At 41.3% G+C, this 19,797-nt stretch overlaps 2 protein-coding genes and 1 long non-coding RNA gene across 3 annotated transcripts; all 3 read left to right on the top strand.

Annotated features, from left to right (window-relative positions):
* Nucleotides 1-5,779: 5,779 nt before the first annotated feature.
* On the top strand, nt 5,780-18,455 carry LOC118397291 (sphingomyelin synthase-related protein 1-like). Its single transcript, XM_035791913.2, has 6 exons — nt 5,780-5,993; nt 9,545-10,132; nt 12,069-12,164; nt 12,533-12,650; nt 13,869-14,019; nt 15,197-18,455. The coding sequence occupies exons 2-6, from the start codon at nt 9,564-9,566 to the stop codon at nt 15,502-15,504; spliced, it is 1,242 nt and encodes a 413-aa protein (XP_035647806.1). The 5' UTR covers nt 5,780-5,993; nt 9,545-9,563; the 3' UTR covers nt 15,505-18,455.
* LOC127913266 (uncharacterized) lies at nt 7,987-9,534 on the top strand. Its single transcript, XM_052485182.1, has 2 exons — nt 7,987-8,378; nt 8,595-9,534. Exons 1-2 carry the CDS (start codon nt 7,987-7,989, stop codon nt 9,166-9,168), a joined length of 966 nt encoding a protein of 321 aa, XP_052341142.1. The 3' UTR covers nt 9,169-9,534.
* Nucleotides 12,660-13,860, top strand: LOC127910273 (uncharacterized). Its single transcript, XR_008074069.1, has 3 exons — nt 12,660-13,072; nt 13,210-13,265; nt 13,355-13,860. It is a non-coding gene; the product is annotated as an uncharacterized LOC127910273 (long non-coding RNA).
* Nucleotides 18,456-19,797: the final 1,342 nt, after the last annotated feature.

Genomic DNA, 19,797 nt, shown 5'->3' with positions numbered 1-19,797 from the left:
CGACTCTGTCAATCACCGTATTCTTATCGGCAGACTCAATAGCCTTGGTTTCTCAAATGACTACCTCGCCTGATTCACCAACTACTTCGCAGATAGAGTTCAGTGTGTCAAATCGGAGGGCCTGCTGTCCGGACCTCTGGCAGTCTCTATGGGGGTACCACAGGGTTCAATTCTCGGGCCGACTCTTTTCTCTGTATATATCAATGATGTTGCTCTTGCTGCGGGTGATTCTCTGATCCACCTACACAGATGACACAATTCTGTACACATCTGGCCCTTATTTGGACACTGTGTTAACTATCCTCCAAATGAGCTTCAATGCCATACAACACTCCTTCCATGGCCTCCAACTGCTCTTAAACGCTAGTAAAACCAAATGCATGCTTTTCAACCGTTTGCTGCCCGCACCCGCCGGCCCAACTAGCATCACTACCCTGGACGGTTCTGACCTAGAATATGTGGACAACTACAAATACCTAGGTGTCTGGCTAGACTGTAAACTCTCCTTCCAGACTCATATTAAACATCTCCAATCCAAAATCAAATCTAGAATCGGTTTTCTATATTGCAACAAAGCCTCCTTCACTTATGCCGCCAAACTTACCCTAGTAAAACTGACTATTCTACCGATCCTCGACTTCGGCGATGTCATCTACAAAATAGCTTCCAATACTCTACTCAGCAAACTGGATGCAGTCTATCACAGTGCCATCTGTTTTGTTACCAAAGCCCCTTATACCACCCACCACTGTAACCTGTATGCTCTAGTTGGCTGGCCCTCGCTACATATTCGTCGCCAGACCCTCTGGCTCCAGGTCATCTATAAGTCTATGCTAGGTTAAGCTCTGCCTTATCTCAGCTCACTGGTCACGATAACAACACCCTCCCTTAGCACCCGCTCCAGCAGGTATATCTCACTGGTCATCCCCAAATCCAACACCTCTTTTAGTCGCCTTTCCTTCCAGTTCTCTGCTGCCAGTGACTGGAACGAATTGCATAAATTGCTGAAGCTGGAGATTTATATTTCCCTTGCTAACTTTAAACATCATATCTTAAACATCATATCTGAGCAGCTAGACGATCGCTGCAGCTATACATAGTCCATCTGTAAATAGCCCACCGAATCTACTACCTCATCCCCATATTGTTTTTATTTACTTTTCTGCTCTTTTACACTCCAGTATCTCTACTTGCACATCATCATCTGCTCATTATCACTCCTGTGTTAATCTGCTAAATTATAATTACTTCACTACTATGGCCTATTTATTGTCTACCTCCTCACACCATTTGCACACACTGTATGTAGACTTTCTTTTTTCTATTGTGCTATTGACTGTAAGCTTGTTTATTCCATGTGTAACTCTGTGTTATTTGTGTCGCACTGCTTTGCTTTATCTTGGCCAGGTCGCAGTTGTAAATGAGAACTTGTTCTCAACTAGCTTACCTGTTTAAATAAAGGTTAAATAAAAAATAAAAATATATTATGACAATACGTTACATATCTCATAAGTCCTTCTTTTGAGGGCTAGCTTTACAATCCACATCAAGCCTGCACATAGGGTTGCAAAATGCTGGTAACTTTCCCCAAATTCCAAGATCAAAAAATATATATATAAACCACTCAGTTTATAAAAGTCATTATAAACTGGATGGTTCAAGCCCTGAATGCTGATTGGCTGACAGGCGTAGTATATCAGACCGTATACCACGGGTATGACAAAACATTGCTTTTACTACTCTAGTTGAATTTGTAACCAGTTTATAATAGCAATAAGGCACCTCAGGTGTTTTGTGGTATATTGCCAATATACCAACACTAAGGGCTGTATCCAGGCACAAACAGCCCTTTGCCATGGTATATTGGCCATAAATTGTACCAAAACCCCTCATGCTTTATTGCTTAAATATAACAACTTGTTAGGCTATATTGCAAGTAGCCTAGTGTATAATTGTTTCTCCGAATCCCTCCTTCCCTACTATTTCATAAACAATGTACAGTCAAAATATTAGGCCTAACTGGCAGCAGTAGGCTACATCAGTGTCCGTGTGCATCTTTCTCTGTTTTCTTCCTATCTGGACTGCACCACTCTGCTGTAGCGGCAGCCGCAGCTGGTCTGTCATTTCTCACAGACACAGCACTTGGACAAGCAGAACTTTTAGCAAATAAGTTGGTTAACTTCAGATATTTAGCAGTCTCGGTCTCAAGAAACCTTTTTTTGGTCTATAACTTTTTCGGCACCAGCTTTCCGTTTCTGTTCTGACTGAGTGACTGACAGACAGAGAGTCAGTGGATCTCACTCTCTTTGAGCTGGGCCGGCCCATCTTGGAAGGGGGCTGGACATTGCCACTGATCAGCCAAATGCTCAATATACTATCAATTATTACGACAACAGAGAAATTACACAAAAAGTATTTAAACCCCTTGACTTATTCCACAGTTTGCTGTGTTACAGCCTGAATTCACAATAGATTTTTTTTTTAACTCACACATCTACACACAATAACCCTTAATGGCCGTGCTTTTTTTACGTGGAAATGTATTGAACATTATATACGGAATTAGCTCCTTTCCTTAAGTATTCACACCCCTGAGTCAATACTTTGTAGAAGGACATTTGGCAACGATTACAGGCTGTAAGTCTTTCTTGGTAAATCTAAGAACACATGTGCAACATTTGCCCATTTATTATTTTCAAAATTCTTCAAGCTTTGTCAAATTGTTTGTTGATTGTTGCTAGGCAACCATTTTTAGGACTTGCCATAGATTTTCAAGTAGTTTTAAGTCTAAACTGTAACTCAGACACTCAGGAACATTCAATGTCTTCTTGGTAAGCAACTCCAAAGTAGATTTAAGGTTGTCTTGCTAAATATTAATTCATTGGGGTGCCAGGGTAGCCTAGTGGTTAGAGCATTGGACTAGTAATCGGAAGGTTGCAAGTTTAAATCCCCAAACTGCCAAGGTACAAATCTGTTGATCCATCCTGAGGATCCATCCTCAGTTCTATCACAGCCATTAAACTAACTGTTTTAAAGTCACCATAGGCCTCCTGGTGAAATCCCTGAGCGGTTTCCTTCCTCTCCGGCAACTGAGTTAGGAAGGACGCCTGTATATTTGTAGTGACTGGATGTATTGTTACACCATCCAAAGTGTAATTAATATCTTCACCATGCTCAAAGGGATATTCAATGCCTTCTTTTTCACCCATCTACCAATAGGTGCCCTTCTTTGCGATTCATTGGAAAACCTCCTTGGTATTTGTGGTTGAATCAGTGTTTGAAATTCACTACTTGACTGAGGGACCTTATAGATAATTGTATGTGTGGGGTACAGAGATGAGGAAGTCATTCAAAAATCATGTTGAACACGTATGTGACTTAAGCACATTTGACTCTTGAACTTATTTCGGCTTGCGATAACAAAGGGGTTGAATACTTATTGACTCAAGATATTTCAGCTTTTTTTAAATGAATTTGTATACATTTCAAAAATCATAATTCCACTTTGGCGTGGGGTATTGTGTGGATGTCAGTGACAAAAAAAATATAAATTTAATCCATTTTAAATTCAGGCTGTTACACAAAATGTGGAATAATTTCTGAAAGCACTATATATATATATATATATATATATAAAGTCAATATCAACCAGCCCACCCCAATAAAAGATGGTATGGCAATTCTGTCACTTGCCAGATGCCAAATTTGCCCATGCCGCAATGGATCGCATAGCTGTCCATTTGTGATCAGTTTTATTAGGCACAATCTTGTGTTTACTAAATTTAGTTACAACACCCCTGCGTTCTTTCTCTCACACACATAATTGCAGTGGGCCTACAAAGAAATGTGTGTTCTGGTCACAACAGTCTATTTTGTTTTGCAAACAGTCATGGAGTTAAATGAAATTAAGCTGCAGTGACTGTTACCCAATTTTGACCTTTGCTTAGGCTACCCATCACATTCGGAATTGTATTTGGTTAGCCTGAAAATGCTTTGTTATAAAGGAGAATTTTTTCTTCCAACCCTGCAGTCAGCAACCCCTACTCTAAACGTCTTCCCACAGTCATATGTGGTAAATATCACCTCACTTGGTTATGAACACAGCATTTCAATCAAGCTGGGGTTGTAATTGTTGGCTGGGAGTCATAGTTATAGGGGAATGTCCGTGAAGAAAAGGACTAGGACAGAGTGTAAGCTAGGTTCAGGACTGATTCTGCTACCATGGCCAGAGTGTTAATCAAGAGATGGAACAGAAATGCAGGTTTAGGTTGTATTTATTACACAGGAATGAACAGAGGCACACGGGGAGGGTTTGGAACCAAGGTAGAGTTTGGAAATATGTGACTTACAGGGAATGGGCTTAACATCAAATCAACTGGAACTACAAACTAAGGAGAATGCCAGGACTAAACCTAAAGGGACATTAGTATAGCATGGATATAAAATATACATCAAAAGTTCAGGCAGCATAATATACATGGTTAACTTACATTTCTTCTATAATAAGGCACTTACTTAATCATATTATGCGCAATGGGAGGACGGATGGGGCCACCCCGTGACATCACCATGCAAACTATTCTAGTGTGTAAGGAGGAAACAGAAAGGGGTGAAAAAGGCAGAGGAGAGGTGATTTGGGAATGGAAACAGGTGTGAAGGAAAGGGGTGTAGCCTAGGATAATTGGAGACAATTAGAAGACTGTAGGAGTGGCATCACTGCTGTTGAGTTTTAGTTAAAGTTGGCTGAAGTTTGTAATGGCATTTTATAAGTAAACAAATGTTGATTACTGTTTCTCTTGACATAAAACAATGTGGAGAAAACAACACACAAAGATGTTGGCGGCAATGTGTGTCCCTGCCAATGCCATTATCTAAAATGATCGTAGTCATCCATCATCTGGCTGTCATTCTGTGATCTCTGTTCTTGCAGGGTGATGTTGCAGATGTAAATGACCTGCTGCAGGTGTGCCCGATAGATTATGTTAGTGTACATGGGGAAATTTTTTATTTTCTCGTCAATTGGACTACTTCCAATCAAATTGTATTTGTCACATGCACCGAATACAACACCTTACTGTCAAGCCCTTAATTAACCAACAATGCAGTTTTAAGAAAAGTAAATGAACTAAAGTAAAAAATAAAAGAGCAACAATAAAATAACAATAATGAGGCTATATACCGGGGGTACCAGTACTGAGTCAATGTGCGATACTGGTACCACACAATCAACATACAAATCAATGTTTATTTGTCATATGCACAGGGCACAGTGTAGTGTAAACAGTGCAATGAAATGCCCCTTTCAGACATTGTGAGAGCTTTAAATAAGATTCAATAGAAAATATTTTAAAAGGCACAATTACAACACAGTGGTAAAATGGGCTCCTATGTGATATTAGCTATCTTTCCTCTTCATTTTCTGATGTTGTATGGTGGTAATTAGCCTAGTTGAGGCTTTAGATAGGCCTGTTTATAGTGACAGGAACAGGTGTCCTTCCTTCCCCTCAGTCTAAAATTAAAATGGCCTGATTTATGTCTGTTTGTGTAGTTAAACTTAGACCTATGTCTTAAATCTTACATATGTCATGCAACTTTACATAGATCTAAGGTCGGCTACAGTGAGTGACTCACCAAATTTGTATATATTCTACATTATGTTATAGGTTATTGTATGGGTCATGAACAATGCATTGAACTACTTACTGTGCTTTGCATACCGATACTGTAATTTCACCAGTAGAGGTCATAGTACAAGAAGTACAAGAAAACTGACTAGCCCGCCTGTGCGCGGCTCTTCTAGTATTTACGGTCGTCGCTCCTTTTTGGTAATGTCAACAGCAAGGCAGATACTATAATCAGCAGCCGGGCGAAATGATTTGCCTCAATCCTCTTATTGCACTAAACGTAACTATAGCTTCGTCAGATTCAAGTGAGATGCCATATAGCTAGTCATATTACTCGCCGCGGCAGCTAAAAGTTTAATCTGAATTCTGGTGAGTATTTACTGCTAGATTACTAGCTAACCTATCAGCCTAACGTTAGCATGCTAGCCAACTGGTACACTATGCCTGAATGTACGCTTTGTTGCTAGCTAATGTATTCTGAGCATGGAAATGAAATGTGTTCTGCATATTTTTAGGAAGCTACACAGCAAGCTTACTGGGCTTGGCGGTATGTCAGTCAGTCGTGTAGTTAGTTAACTATCTAGTTAGCTAATGTCCGTTAATTAAAGTCCTCAGCTGTATCAGCGAACTACTGTAGCCACCGTCATCCCTGCCTGGCCTGCTAAAGACGAGGCTGTTGCCAGAGATGTCACCATCATTCTCTGTGTATTTGATATTAGTTAAAAGCCCACAAGTGATCTGTATTGCGTTTAATGGGTGCAATACTTAAGTGTGGAAATACCATCACATGGGGACAGTTTGTATTGCCAGGGACACTGTACACAGTAGTGATGTGCAGGCAGAGAATAAAATACATGTTTAGAACTGATCATTGATCACATGGTGCAAGAATTAATGCAATGAATTGATTATTGATTGTTATGATGGACACAGCTTTGTAGAACTAAAACATACACATCCTCTGTTCAACCAATTCGAATCGTTTGGGGTGCCGCTGCAGCCCGCGAACGATATTGTGTTCATATCACCCTCACTGTAGAGGTAATGCGTTCTGTCAAATCGTTCACGATTTAGTCCGGTTGCGGCCACAACTAGACCTCGTTTCAAATGTTCCAAGAAATGATCTTATTTGTATGCCTAGCCATCAACAAATATCCCGGTATATTGTTTTAAAACACGGTTTTACAAGTCTGTCACAAATAACAGCTCCAATAAACCCCTTATTGTGAACGAGAGAATTGTAGAATCATTACTATTTATAACTTTCAGTTCTTCTGAACCAAATGAACGACCTGAGTCGAAAGATTAGTTATTTTAAATTAAGGAGTCGAAAAAATCTGAGTTAATAAAAATAATCGTACTTCCTGTCACTAGAACACTGTCCTCTGCCAAATTAGCCGATTAAGTTAAACTCCATGATTTATGGAGTTGAGCAGTTGGAAATCCCGCTCATGGAGTGGTGATTGAGCCCCACTCAGGCGCTCCAGTCTCTTACCAACTGCTCCGCTAAAAACCTCTAAATGCTCACAACTGTACTAAAGCAACAAACTACAGGTAGGCAAAATAACCCTATCAAAACAGAAAGCTCCTTGAACATGGGAATATGCCAGGCCTATTGGGCCAAAATCATTTATGCCTGTATTGTATAGATAGTAGAACAAAAATGAATTAAATGTTTAAGAGAAGTTTTTTTGTTTATAAATACTTTGCTACAATGATGCACTTAGTTATCTACCAACCTCATTCCTGTCTTTTAGCATTTACACGTAGTAAGTGCGCCAAGGCCTTTTGTAGGGGAAGAACTCATTCTGATTGGCTGGGCATGGCTCCCCGGTGGGTGGGCCTGTGCCCGCCTGTGCCCATCCATGGCTGAGCCTTTGCCCAGTCATGTGAAATCCATAGATTAGGGCCAAATGAATTCATTTCAATTGACTGATTTCCTTATATGAACTGTAACTCAGCAGAATCTTTGAAATTGTTGCATGTTGCTTTGATTTTTTTTGTTCAGCATCGATGGGCTGCTGCATTGTTGGGCTGTCTTTTTATGAAGATTTTAAAAATGTGTCCTTGTGACACACAGCCCCACCTGAAATAATGTAATGGATGGTTGCTCTGTTCTCTAAACAGAAGCAAGCAGTATAGTTCAAGTTGCTCTTTACCCTATATGTAACTACTCTGGAATTCCACAATGGAATAATGGAGGGTGTGGCTCGCAAGATTAAGCAACTGTTTCTGTTCCTTCATCTGTCGTCAATATCAGCTTGGCACACAGTTTCTGTACTTGAGGGATATAGGTAGATAAGTACATAAGTTGAAGTCTGACAATGTGTACTGTAGGCTAAGTCCTTTCTTGGGAGCACATATGTTTCAGTGGAAAACTGTTTTTAGTGACCACAATTTAACAACCAGATGGGAGGAGAAGGTGAAGTTTGTCTTGAAGCAGTGGATAGTATGTGCCTCTTTTGTCAGTGATATTACTGCTACTCACTGTTTATTATCTTGGGATAGTCACTTTATTACCTGGACTAACCTGTACCCCCGCACATTGACTCGGTACCGGTACCCCCAGTATATAGCCTCCACATTGACTCGGTACCGGTACCCCCAGTATATAGCCTCCACATTGACTCGGTACCGGTACCCCCAGTATATAGCCTCCACATTGACTCGGTACCGGTACCCCCTGTATATAGCCTCCACATTGACTCGGTACCGGTACCCCCTGTATATAGCCTCCACATTGACTCGGTACCGGTACCCCTGTATATAGCCTCCACATTGACTCGGTACCGGTACCCCTGTATATAGCCTCCACAATTGACTCGGTACAGGTACCCCTGTATATAGCCTCCACATTGACTCCCCGGTATGTAGCCTCCACATTGACTCGTACCCCCCCTGTATATAGCCTCCACATTGACTCGGTACCGGTACCCCCTGTATATAGCCTCCACAATTGACTCGGTACAGGTACCCCCTGTATATAGCCTCCACATTGACTCGGTACCGGTACCCCCTGTATATAGCCTCCACATTGACTCGGTACCGGTACCCCCTGTATATAGCCTCCACATTGACTCGGTACCGGTACCCCCTGTATATAGCCTCCACAATTGACTCGGTACAGGTACCCCCTGTATATAGCCTCCACATTGACTCGGTACCGGTACCCCCGGTATGTAGCCTCCACATTGACTCGGTACCGGTACCCCCTGTATATAGCCTCCACATTGACTCGGTACCGGTACCCCCTGTATATAGCCTCCACATTGACTCGGTACCGGTACCCCCTGTATATAGCCTCCACATTGACTCGGTACCGGTACCCCCTGTATATAGCCTCCACATTGACTCGGTACCGGTACCCCCAGTATATAACCTCCACATTGACTCGGTACCGGTACCCCCTGTATATAGCCTCCACATTGACTTGGTACCGGTACCCCCAGTATATAGCCTCGTTATTGTTATTTTATTGTGTTCGTTTTACTTTTTATTTAGTAAATATTTTCTTAATTATTTTTTAAACTGTATTGTTGGTTAAGGGCTTGTAAGTAAGCATTTCACGGTAAGGTCCACACCTGTTGTATTCACAGCATGTGACAAAATTTGATTTGACTCATGTTGAAGTCTTGCTTGGCTTAATAGGGAACCAACAGTATTTCTGAAATGCTGATTCAGTGGAAGTGGTGGATGACTAGTTCTCTATATAATGACACAGTGTTGCAGTGTTTTCTCTTTCATAAAAGTACCGGGGTACTGATTGCTACAATATATATTTGGGGACTTCCTTTTTTATTCCTCATATCTTTTCACGTGATATTAAATCTGTCATGGGATAAATACATAAGGGCACATGCGAGATTTGGTTCTTGGAGTCGAGGTTAATCTTTTTTTTTTTTTTTTTTTTTTTTTTACAGTTTTCAGAGTGAACTGGAGATGTCTAGCAGCACCCAGTTGAACATCCGACAGTGGACCACCAAGCATGTAGCCAAGTGGCTGAAGGACGAGGGCTTCTGCCACTATGTAGACCTGCTGTGCAACAAGCACCGTCTGGATGGCATGTCCTTACTCACCCTCAGCGAGTACGACCTACGCTCTCCCCCGCTTGAGCTCAAGGTGCTGGGGGACATCAAGAGGCTGATGGTGTCCCTCCGCAAGCTGCAGAAACAAAACTTGGACATCCTGGAGGAGCTGGGGGTCCCGTTCGACGGACACTCCCCTCAGGGTGGCGGTGGGGACTGGCACTGCAATGGAGACTCCAGTAGAGAGTGTGATAACTCTAACACAGACACTGCACCGGTTGGGGAGCAGTATCTTCAGTATACAAATGGGAAGTACAAGCATGGAGGGAGCAGGAGGCTGGACCCTGAGTACTGGAAGACTGCGCTTAGTGCCATCTATGTTGTGTTCGTTTTTGGATTTACCTCCTTCGTCATGGTGATCGTGCACGAGAGGGTGCCGGACATGCGCACCTACCCGCCCTTGCCAGATATTTTCTTAGACAGGTGGGTTGCTGTTCCCCACATCCTAAGTAATGTACATGTAGACCTGCTTGTGACTGTTCAGCAAACACCTCTGTTTTTCAAATGTTAACATAACTGATGCTGTGGTGATAACATTTTACTAGGAACCAAGCTGAATTTACGCTACTTGAATTTTTTCAATTTTAACTCTTGCGGGGCCTCCCGAGTGGCGCAGTGGTTAAGGGCGCTGTACTGCAGCGCCAGCTGTGCCATCAGAGTCCCTGGGTTCGCCATCAGAGTCCCTGGGCGACGCACAATTGGCCTAGCGTCGTCCGGGTTAGGGAGGGCTTGGTCGGTAGGGATGTCCTTGTCTCATCGCGCACCAGCGACTCCTGTGGCGGGCCGGGCGCAGTGCGCGCTAACCAAGGTTGCCAGGTGCACGGTGTTTCCTCCGAAACATTGGTGCGTCTGGCTTCCGGGTTGGATGCGCGCTGTGTTAAGAAGCAGTACGGCTGGTTGGGTTGTGTATCAGAGGACGCATGACTTTCAACCTTCGTCTCTCCCGAGCCCGTACGGGAGTTGTAGCGATGAGACAAGATAGTAGCTACTACAACAATTGGATACCACGAAATTGGGGAGAAAAAGGGTAAAAAAATTAAAATTTGAAATAAAAAAAATACATTTGAACTCTTGCTTGTTTTTGGAACGGTGTCCAGTGTTTCACCTATACAGGCATAGGGTGCCATTTGGGACACAACCATAGCCTATTCTGAAACTAAATAGCATGCCCTGCCATTAACAGTTTCTTGACTTCTCCTACTTTGAGTAGATTGCTTCCATGACCTTTTGTTCATGATGACTCACATTGCTCTTGACAATTTTAGTAATTTAGCAGACGCTCTTATCCAGAGCAACTGATAGTACTGAGTGCATACATTTTCATACTGGTCCCTCGTAGGACTCGAACCCACAACCCTAGCTTTGCAAGCATCATGCTCAACCAACTGAGCCACACAGGACTTGAATGTCCAGCTTGTTCTAACTGAGAGTGTAGTTGGACTTGCTCATGGTGTGAAAATGTTTCAGATTACTGTTGGCAAGATGAGTGGGCTTGTTTTTTGGTATGTTTCCACACTACATTCTTTCCATCTATAGCATTTCTTAATATTATTCAGTTCCTTTGACTTTGATGCCTCATGATTGAGTATTGCTCTGTTCAAGTATACTGTGATTTTGCTGTTATCTGATAGGAGTGTCAGTGGGCTGGGAATATATGTAGCACACAGGAGGACATTTTTCTCTGTTAAGATTATTTATTTTTAAAATTCTGAGCCAAATGTAAAATGTTCTCTGTGCTAGAGGCGTCACCACATACCCTGGTTTGATTCCAGGCTGTATCACAACCGGCCGTGATTGGGAGTCCCATAGGGCGGCACACAATTGGCCCAGAGTTATTAGGGTTTGGCCGGGTAGGCTGTCATTGTAAATAATAATTGATTCTTAACTGGCTTGCCTAGTTAATAAAGGTTCAATAAAATAAACAATTAAACGAGAAAGCAGCAACTAGGCTAAATGTAGCCCTAGGTTCCCTGCGTTTATCATCTGACTGGCAGGTTGTCATACCTGACATAAACCTCTATCTTAATGCAATCGAGAGGTGGCTTGCTGTTTGCCTTAACCTCATGCAGGTTTGTCAGGTGTGTTTTTCCAGTTGCACTGGATTAGGCTTGCGGCTTGCATCTACTAGGCTGTTTCGTTTTTCCAATGAAGTCATATTGAATGTTGATGCATAATATTCTTCATCATATTATTATTATTATTATTATTATTATTATTATTATTATTATTGGCTATTATCTGTTAATGGTTGTGATACTTCATAAACATTAGCCAAGCCTGGGAAAAGAATCAAAATGCTCAATACCAGGCAGCTTGCATTTAAGTAGATTAGCCAATAAACATGTCTTTCTCTTAACAGTGTACCTAGAATACCATGGGCCTTTGCCATGGCAGAGGCATGTGGAGTGATCCTGTGTAATATCTGGCTGCTAGTTCTGCTGCTGCACAAGCACAGGTAGAGTACTGGCTATTGACTGGTCCATAGGAAAATATGTTCGTCACACCTATAGCCTAGACATTATTTAAACTAGTATCTCGAATTTCACCATGAAATGAATAGAATTGTAAAACGTTTAACTCGTCCAGGGTTTAAAAAAAAAAGTTTTTACTTCTCCTTAGGGACACCCACCCGTTCCATTTATTTGAACTATTCCAGAGCTAGCACACCACATTAAAATGATCAACTAATTATTATGCCTTTTGACTACTTGAATCAGTGAGTTAGTTCAGGGTTACAACAAAGTTGTGAAACTTGCGGGGGTCCCAGAGGAGAGGTTTGAAAACCACTGGTCTAGTTCATGTGTAACGTCTGCTCTGCTGAAGGTCAGTTCTGCTGCGGCGCCTGTGCAGCCTCATGGGGACAGTGTTCATGCTGCGTTGCGTCACCATGTTCGTCACCTCTCTGTCAGTGCCAGGACAGCACCTGCAGTGCTCAGGAAAGGTACTACAGCTCCATGCACATGCGCGCACACACACACACACATCAGCATTTCCTCCAGGTTGAGGATGATCTCATCATTACACACACACACACACTGGCATTTCCTCCAGGTTGAGGATGATCTCATCATTACACACATCAGCATTTCCTCCAGGTTGAGGATGATCTCATTATCACACACACACACACACACACACACATCAGCATTTCCTCCAGGTTGAGGATGATCTCATCATTACACACACACTAGCATTTCCTCCAGGTTGAGGATGATCTCATCATTACACACATCAGCATTTCCTCCAGGTTGAGGATGATCTCATTATTACACACACACACACACACACACACACATCAGCATTTCCTCCAGGTTGAGGATGATCTCATCATAACACACACACACACATCAGCATTTCCTCCAGGTTGAGGATGATCTCATTACACACATCAGCATTTCCTCCAGGTTGAGGATGATCTCATTATTACACACACACACACACAGCATTTCACACACACACACACACACACACACACACACACACATCAGCATTTCCTCCAGGTTGAGGATGATCTCATCATAACACACACACACACACACATCAGCATTTCCTCCAGGTTGAGGATGATCTCATTATTACACACACACACACACACACATTTTTCTCCAGGTTGAACACACACACACACATCAGCATTTCCTCCAGGTTGAGGATGATCTCATCATAACACACACACACACATCAGCATTTCCTCCAGGTTGAGGATGATCTCATCATTACACACACACACACATCAGCATTTCCTCCAGGTTGAGGATGATCTCATCATAACACACACACACACATCAGCATTTCCTCCAGGTTGAGGATGATCTCATCATTACACACACACATCAGCATTTCCTCCAGGTTGAGGATGATCTCATCATAACACACACACACACACATCAGCATTTCCTCCAGGTTGAGGATGATCTCATCATAACACACACACACACATCAGCATTTCCTCCAGGTTGAGGATGATCTCATCATAACACACACACACACACATCAGCATTTCCTCCAGGTTGAGGATGATCTCATCATAACACACACACGTGTATCTTTTTATAGATACAATCTGGCCGCACTGTACAAACACTATGGGTAGCAATTTTCTTTCATCTCACGAGAGGGTAAAATCTTAATAGTGACACTTAACTTCTCTTTCCCTGAGATTTATGGTGACATGTGGGCAAAACTGCATCGAGCTCTGGCCATCTGGAGTGGATTTGGAATGTCTCTCACAGGTGTCCACACATGTGGTGACTACATGTTCAGCGGTCACACAGTGGTCATCACCATGCTCAACTTCTTTGTGACAGAATGTAAGTGTTCCATATCATTTTACTGTTACTTTCACTGTCACCTGTTGCAGACAATAATTGTAATTGACTGTAAGTAGGAAGAACTTATGTACATCATGTGTTGTCCCTTTGCTGCCATCATGTGTCCATTAGCTGTAACTGCATGAAGGGCATCAAGACCAGACCACTTATATAATAATATATTCCAATTTACCTGATGCTTTTGTCCAAAGCGACTTAGTCATGCATGCATACATTTTCCGTATGGGTGACCCCAGTGGGAATCAGATCCACGATCCTGTCGTTGCAAGCACCATGCTCTACCAACTGAGCCACTGACAGATTTTAAACTGTTTGATAGCAGTATGTGCTAACGAAGACCAGAAGGAGAGCACACATACCACCTATTTTAAAGTCCCTAAACTTGTTGCCTGCTAGTTTTATAGTTAATATTTAAATGTTTTTAAAGCTTTTCAAATAACTACTTGGCCTTGCACCCGAATACGTGTATGATATCCTTTTAAGATATGTGTCCAGTCGGTCCCCACCGCCAGTTGTTCCAAAGTTCAGGCTGCCATTAGCCATTATGGTCCTGGCCTTTAGAACAGCCTACCGGAGGGGAGGGGCCTCAGAAACTGTAACTTTTTTACTCTATAATCTTTTTAGCCGTGCTTTTACTTTGTGTGCTTTTAGCCATACTATTTGATCACATTCTATACATTTTATTTATTTCAAATTGTTTTAATTAATTTGTCTCATGTCCACTGTTAATTTATTGTTTTACTATTCTTTAGAATTTCTCATTTTAGAAAATGTATTAGGTTTTTAATGTTCTCACTTTTGTTTTATTTGTTAAGCACTTTGAAATGCATCCTCTGTGAGAAATGTTCTCTATAGGTGCTTCAACACCTGCATTGCTTGCTGTTTGGGGTTTTAGGCTGGGTTTCTGTACAGCACTTTGAGATATCAGCTGATGTATGAAGGGCTATATAAATAAATTTGATTTGATATAAATTAAGTTTGACTGATTTGAAAATCGCATACAGATAATGGGTCTACACTGAGACCAGAATCAATAAAGATGTAGTGCATTATGTAAGGGAATAGGGTGTCATTTGGGGCACAACCTGAGTTTTAACATGACTGAAATTCAACTTTCTAACTCATCAATTTGCTGTTTTTATGTGTACATCAACAGACACACCAAGGGGTTGGAACTTCATCCACACCTTATCGTGGGTCCTAAACTTGTTTGGGATCTTCTTTATCCTGGCGGCCCATGAACACTACTCCATCGACGTCTTCATAGCTTTCTACATCACAACCAGGCTTTTCCTGTACTACCACACGCTGGCTAACACCAGGGCCTACCAGCAGAGTCGCAGGGCCCGCATCTGGTTCCCCATGTTCTCCTTCTTCGAATGCAACGTCAACGGCCCTGTGCCCAACGAGTACGGCTGGCCATTCTCTAAACCCGCCATGATTAGGAGGATGATTGGGTACTAGGTGGTAAAGGACACCTGTCTGCGACGCAGCCAGAAGAACATTGATCTCATCTAATAGACACTACTGGTGACTTTGAGCCCTGTCGTGCTATTTTTGCTACTGCCCTCTGAAAGAAGTTGCTAACTGTGGTTATGTGATGTCAACTTTATATTCCAATATCTACAAGAGATTGCTAACTGAGATGGCTTGTGGGATCCTATTGGTGCCATGGTGTGACCGTGTACAGACAGACTCCTCATATTCTGTCCCATGTCAGCCTGTTAAAAGGGATTAAAGTAAGGCTTGTGTCTAAATTGACAACCTATTCCTCATGTATTGCACTACTTTTGACCAGGGCACATAAGGCTCTGATCAAAAGTGGTGCACTACATAGGGAATATGGTGCCATTTGGGACTCATCCTTTCATCAATTTTCTCTCTTCATTTGAAAAGGGATTAGTTAAAAAAAAAAAAAAATCCCACAACTTTTGCCACAAGATCAATAATCTGGTTACAGATATGTATGTGCTTTAGTCAGTGCCTCTTCTGTTGTTATGGTATACATTCTGTTTATGGCATGACGACAAACTCGACAGAGGAGTTAGTCAATTCCTCTTCTGTTGTTATGGTATACATTCTGTTTATGGCATGACGACAAACTCGACAGAGGAGTTAGTCAATTCCTCTTCTGTTGTTATGGTATACATTCTGTTTATGGCATGACGACAAACTCGACAGAGTTAGTCAATTCCTCTTCTGTTGTTATGGTATACATTCTGTTTATGGCATGACGACAAACTCGACAGAGTTAGTCAATTCCTCTTCTGTTGTTATGGTATACGTTCTGTTTATGGCATGACGACAAACCCGATAGAGGAGTTGACTAAAGCACAAACTGATCTGCTACTACCAGGCTACCATTTCAATGCTTAAGGGCTCAGACACACCAATAGGGTTTGCTGGTCGGGAGTAGTTAGCACCTCTGAACATAATTTGCTAAACCAAGTGCACACTCATTTTACATGTAGAATTGCTTGAAAAATGTGAATGATCTGCAGACTAACGCTAGATGCACATGTGTTGCAATGTGTGTGAGTCTTAAAAGCTCTTGCAATCTGTTAGATAATGGGGGAACAGCAAGTTATAGGTTTGGGGAAACATAAAAGCAGAATTCTCAGGCAGCCTATTGTAACCAAACACATTATTTTAAGTCAGTAAAGTTTGTTGAAATCTAAAATTCAACAGCGTTAGTGAAATAGGCTATTGTGTGTTCACTAGATATCCTGAGAAGTTATGGCACTTTTCATAATATTATTGACATGTTTCTTTCAATGTTTTATCTGGACTCTAGTTCTAATACAAGTATGGACCACCTTAAAGGCAATATCGAAACGTCACAGATGATACTGTTGCTGAATTTATGTATAGCAATATCATAGTTCAAGATGTTGTGGCCGGTCTTGTTACTTGTTTGCCATTGTTTCTTTAGGTAGTGTGTAAAGCTTCTGCATTCCTTAAGACACTACTGTGGTTTTGACAGTATTACTAGAATGCTGATTGAGTCATTCATGGCTCATTTTGAAATGAACTGTTTTGGTTTCCTTTATAATATTTGTATTGTTCAGTTATTACCCTGCCTTGTCCTAACGAGACCTTACCGTAACCAGGGTCGTTACTTAGGAGATCGCAAAAAGCAGCCAAAACTATGGAATGGAAAATTGTGAACAATTGTTTTAAATACCATTCCATTTGCCAATAGCTTTAGTTGTTATAGTAACATTGTCTGTGTAGGTAATGCATATCTCAATTTTTTTTTTAGTTTTGTACTAGCTTGTAATTTAGTAATTGACCAAGATTCACGATAAGAATAACATACAAGGATATCTACAAAGTAATTGGGGGGAAAAATGTATTACTTCTTCCATAGACTTACTTTTGACTGCATCTTAATTTATTTCATTTGGTATATGTAAATAAAATTAAAATAGGTATTTGATGTACTAAAAGGTTATTGCAACATGCACTTAAGCAGGAATATGTTTACAGTTGTGCGGAACTATATTTGTTTGAAACACAATGTGCTTTTATGTATAGGATTTATTTCAGAATCACCCTTTCACCCAAATAATTGAAAACAAAGGCAAAGCATCACAAAGTCCCCCACAGTAACTCAAATCAGGTCTGAAACTGCCAGTGATGGTATTGGTTACAACCCACTTAGTACATATTTGTAAAACAATGAAGTATTACTTCCCACTGGTCACAAACGCGAGTTCAACATCTAGTTATGATTTACATTTGATTGTGTCGTCGACTAACATGAAATTATACAACACGTTTATACACTACAACACGTTTGATAACATTTTGCAAATCCAATCAGTTTTCCACAGTGATTCAACGTCATCACATTTGAATGTTTTTATTGAAATGGCATAGAAACAATGTTGTATCAATCCGTTTGAGTCCAGTGGGTTTTGTCCTATATCCATCCCATCATATTTTATTTTGAATTTCAGCTGTGGAATAGTTACTTGGTACTACTAGGCCTAGATCGTAACCCGTTACTAGTTGAGTCTTTACCCCCCCCCCCCACATACCTTTCTTATAATTCCAGCTAGTTCCTAATGTATAAATCTTTTGGTTTGAGTAATGCCAGCTCGTGTGCATGCTAGCTAGGTAGCTAGCTGCAAATTCATAGTTTTCTGCTAAGATGTTAGATACATACTTATGAATGATGGCTTTTCTCTCTTGAATTTGTTCTTAGTTGTCACTTTTAACCCCTCTAATAAAATGTTACTAATCCTTATCACCGGTGTGGTTATAGCGGTATGTTACTTATCTTCAAGATACAGTAATTGACTACCAATGTAATGAAAATGTAGCAATAACAGCCAGTGTGGTTGTATTGGGTTAATCAATAATGTCCTGCAAATGACATGTCTTTACCATCATTAAACAGTAGAAATCAAGGGTCTGTCGTCTTGGATGTGATTCTTCAATCGAGATGGGTTTGTGAGTGAGAGTAGGGTGAAATTGCCCCTAGATACTGATCTTGGATCAGTTTCTCATTTCCCCCCACTAATGATTAAGGTTAGTATTGGGAAGGGGAAACTGATCCAAGAACTGTACTTAGTGAAAAGTCACACCAGGGCCCTCAGCTAACTCAGTTAGCGACACGATTAGAAGACATGGTGACACATTATCTGCACGAGATAGTCAGAGTGCAGTGGATTAAAGCGGATTCTGGGAATTCGCTCAGAGCTATTCTGAGCAGTTTACATTTTGGAAATCCCTCCCAGTTGATGGTCACGGTTCCTATTGTGACTGAGGTCCAGAGTCTAAGCATGGATTTAGCATACTAACATTACTGAGTTTACATATCAGGTATCTGCTAGGAATAAAAGCATGTGTTCATCCTGATCTTGAGCTTAGTTAATGTCACTTCAGGTCAAGTTATCTTACTTCTCTGACGGTCAAAGTGCTGATTCAGTGTAACACTGTGCAGTGTTTAGTTAGCTACAACACCTGTTTCTGTTTTAACAACTAGAAGAGTTTTCCAATAACACTCATCAAGATAGTTTGCTACTGTAACAGTATAGCTTCTGTCCCTCTCCTCGCCCCAACACATCAACCACAGTACCTCACAAAGCATCTTACCCATCGCGCCACAAAAGCCGCCGGCCCTTGCAGAGCAACTACTTCTAGGTCTCAGAGCGAGTGACGTCACCGACTGAAACACTATTAGCCGCACCACCGCTAACTAGCTAGCCATTTCACATCGGCCACACTAGCACAGATGTCATTCTCAAAGAAAATGTTTAATTTGTGATCTCACATCTACTCTAATTCCTTGCCTTGCAGAATGCTGGTAGTTTAGCCAGACACCTAACGTTAGTTCAGGTTTCTTAAAGTGTTTTTTTCACCTTTATTTAACCAGGTAGGCAAGCTGAGAACAAGTTCTCATTTACAATTGCAACCTGGCCAAGATAAAGCAAAGCAGTTAGACACATACAACGACACAGAGTTACACATGGAGTAAAACAAACATACAGTCAATAATACAGTATAAACAAGTCTATATACGATGTGAGCAAATGAGGTGAGATAAGGGAGGTAAAGGCAACAAAAAAAGGCCATGGTGGCGAAGTAAATACAATATAACAAGTAAAACACTGGAATGGTAGATTTGCAGTGGAAGAATGTGTAAAGTAGAAATAAAAATAATGGGGTGCAAAGGAGCTAAATAAATTAAATAAATACAGTAGGGAAAGAGGTAGTTGTTTGGGCTAAATTATAGGTTGGCTATGTACA

Source organism: Oncorhynchus keta, chromosome 2 (genome assembly GCF_023373465.1).
Source record: "Oncorhynchus keta strain PuntledgeMale-10-30-2019 chromosome 2, Oket_V2, whole genome shotgun sequence".
Classification (NCBI taxonomy): domain Eukaryota; kingdom Metazoa; phylum Chordata; class Actinopteri; order Salmoniformes; family Salmonidae; genus Oncorhynchus; species Oncorhynchus keta.
This window is presented reverse-complemented; position numbering and strand designations above follow the sequence as displayed.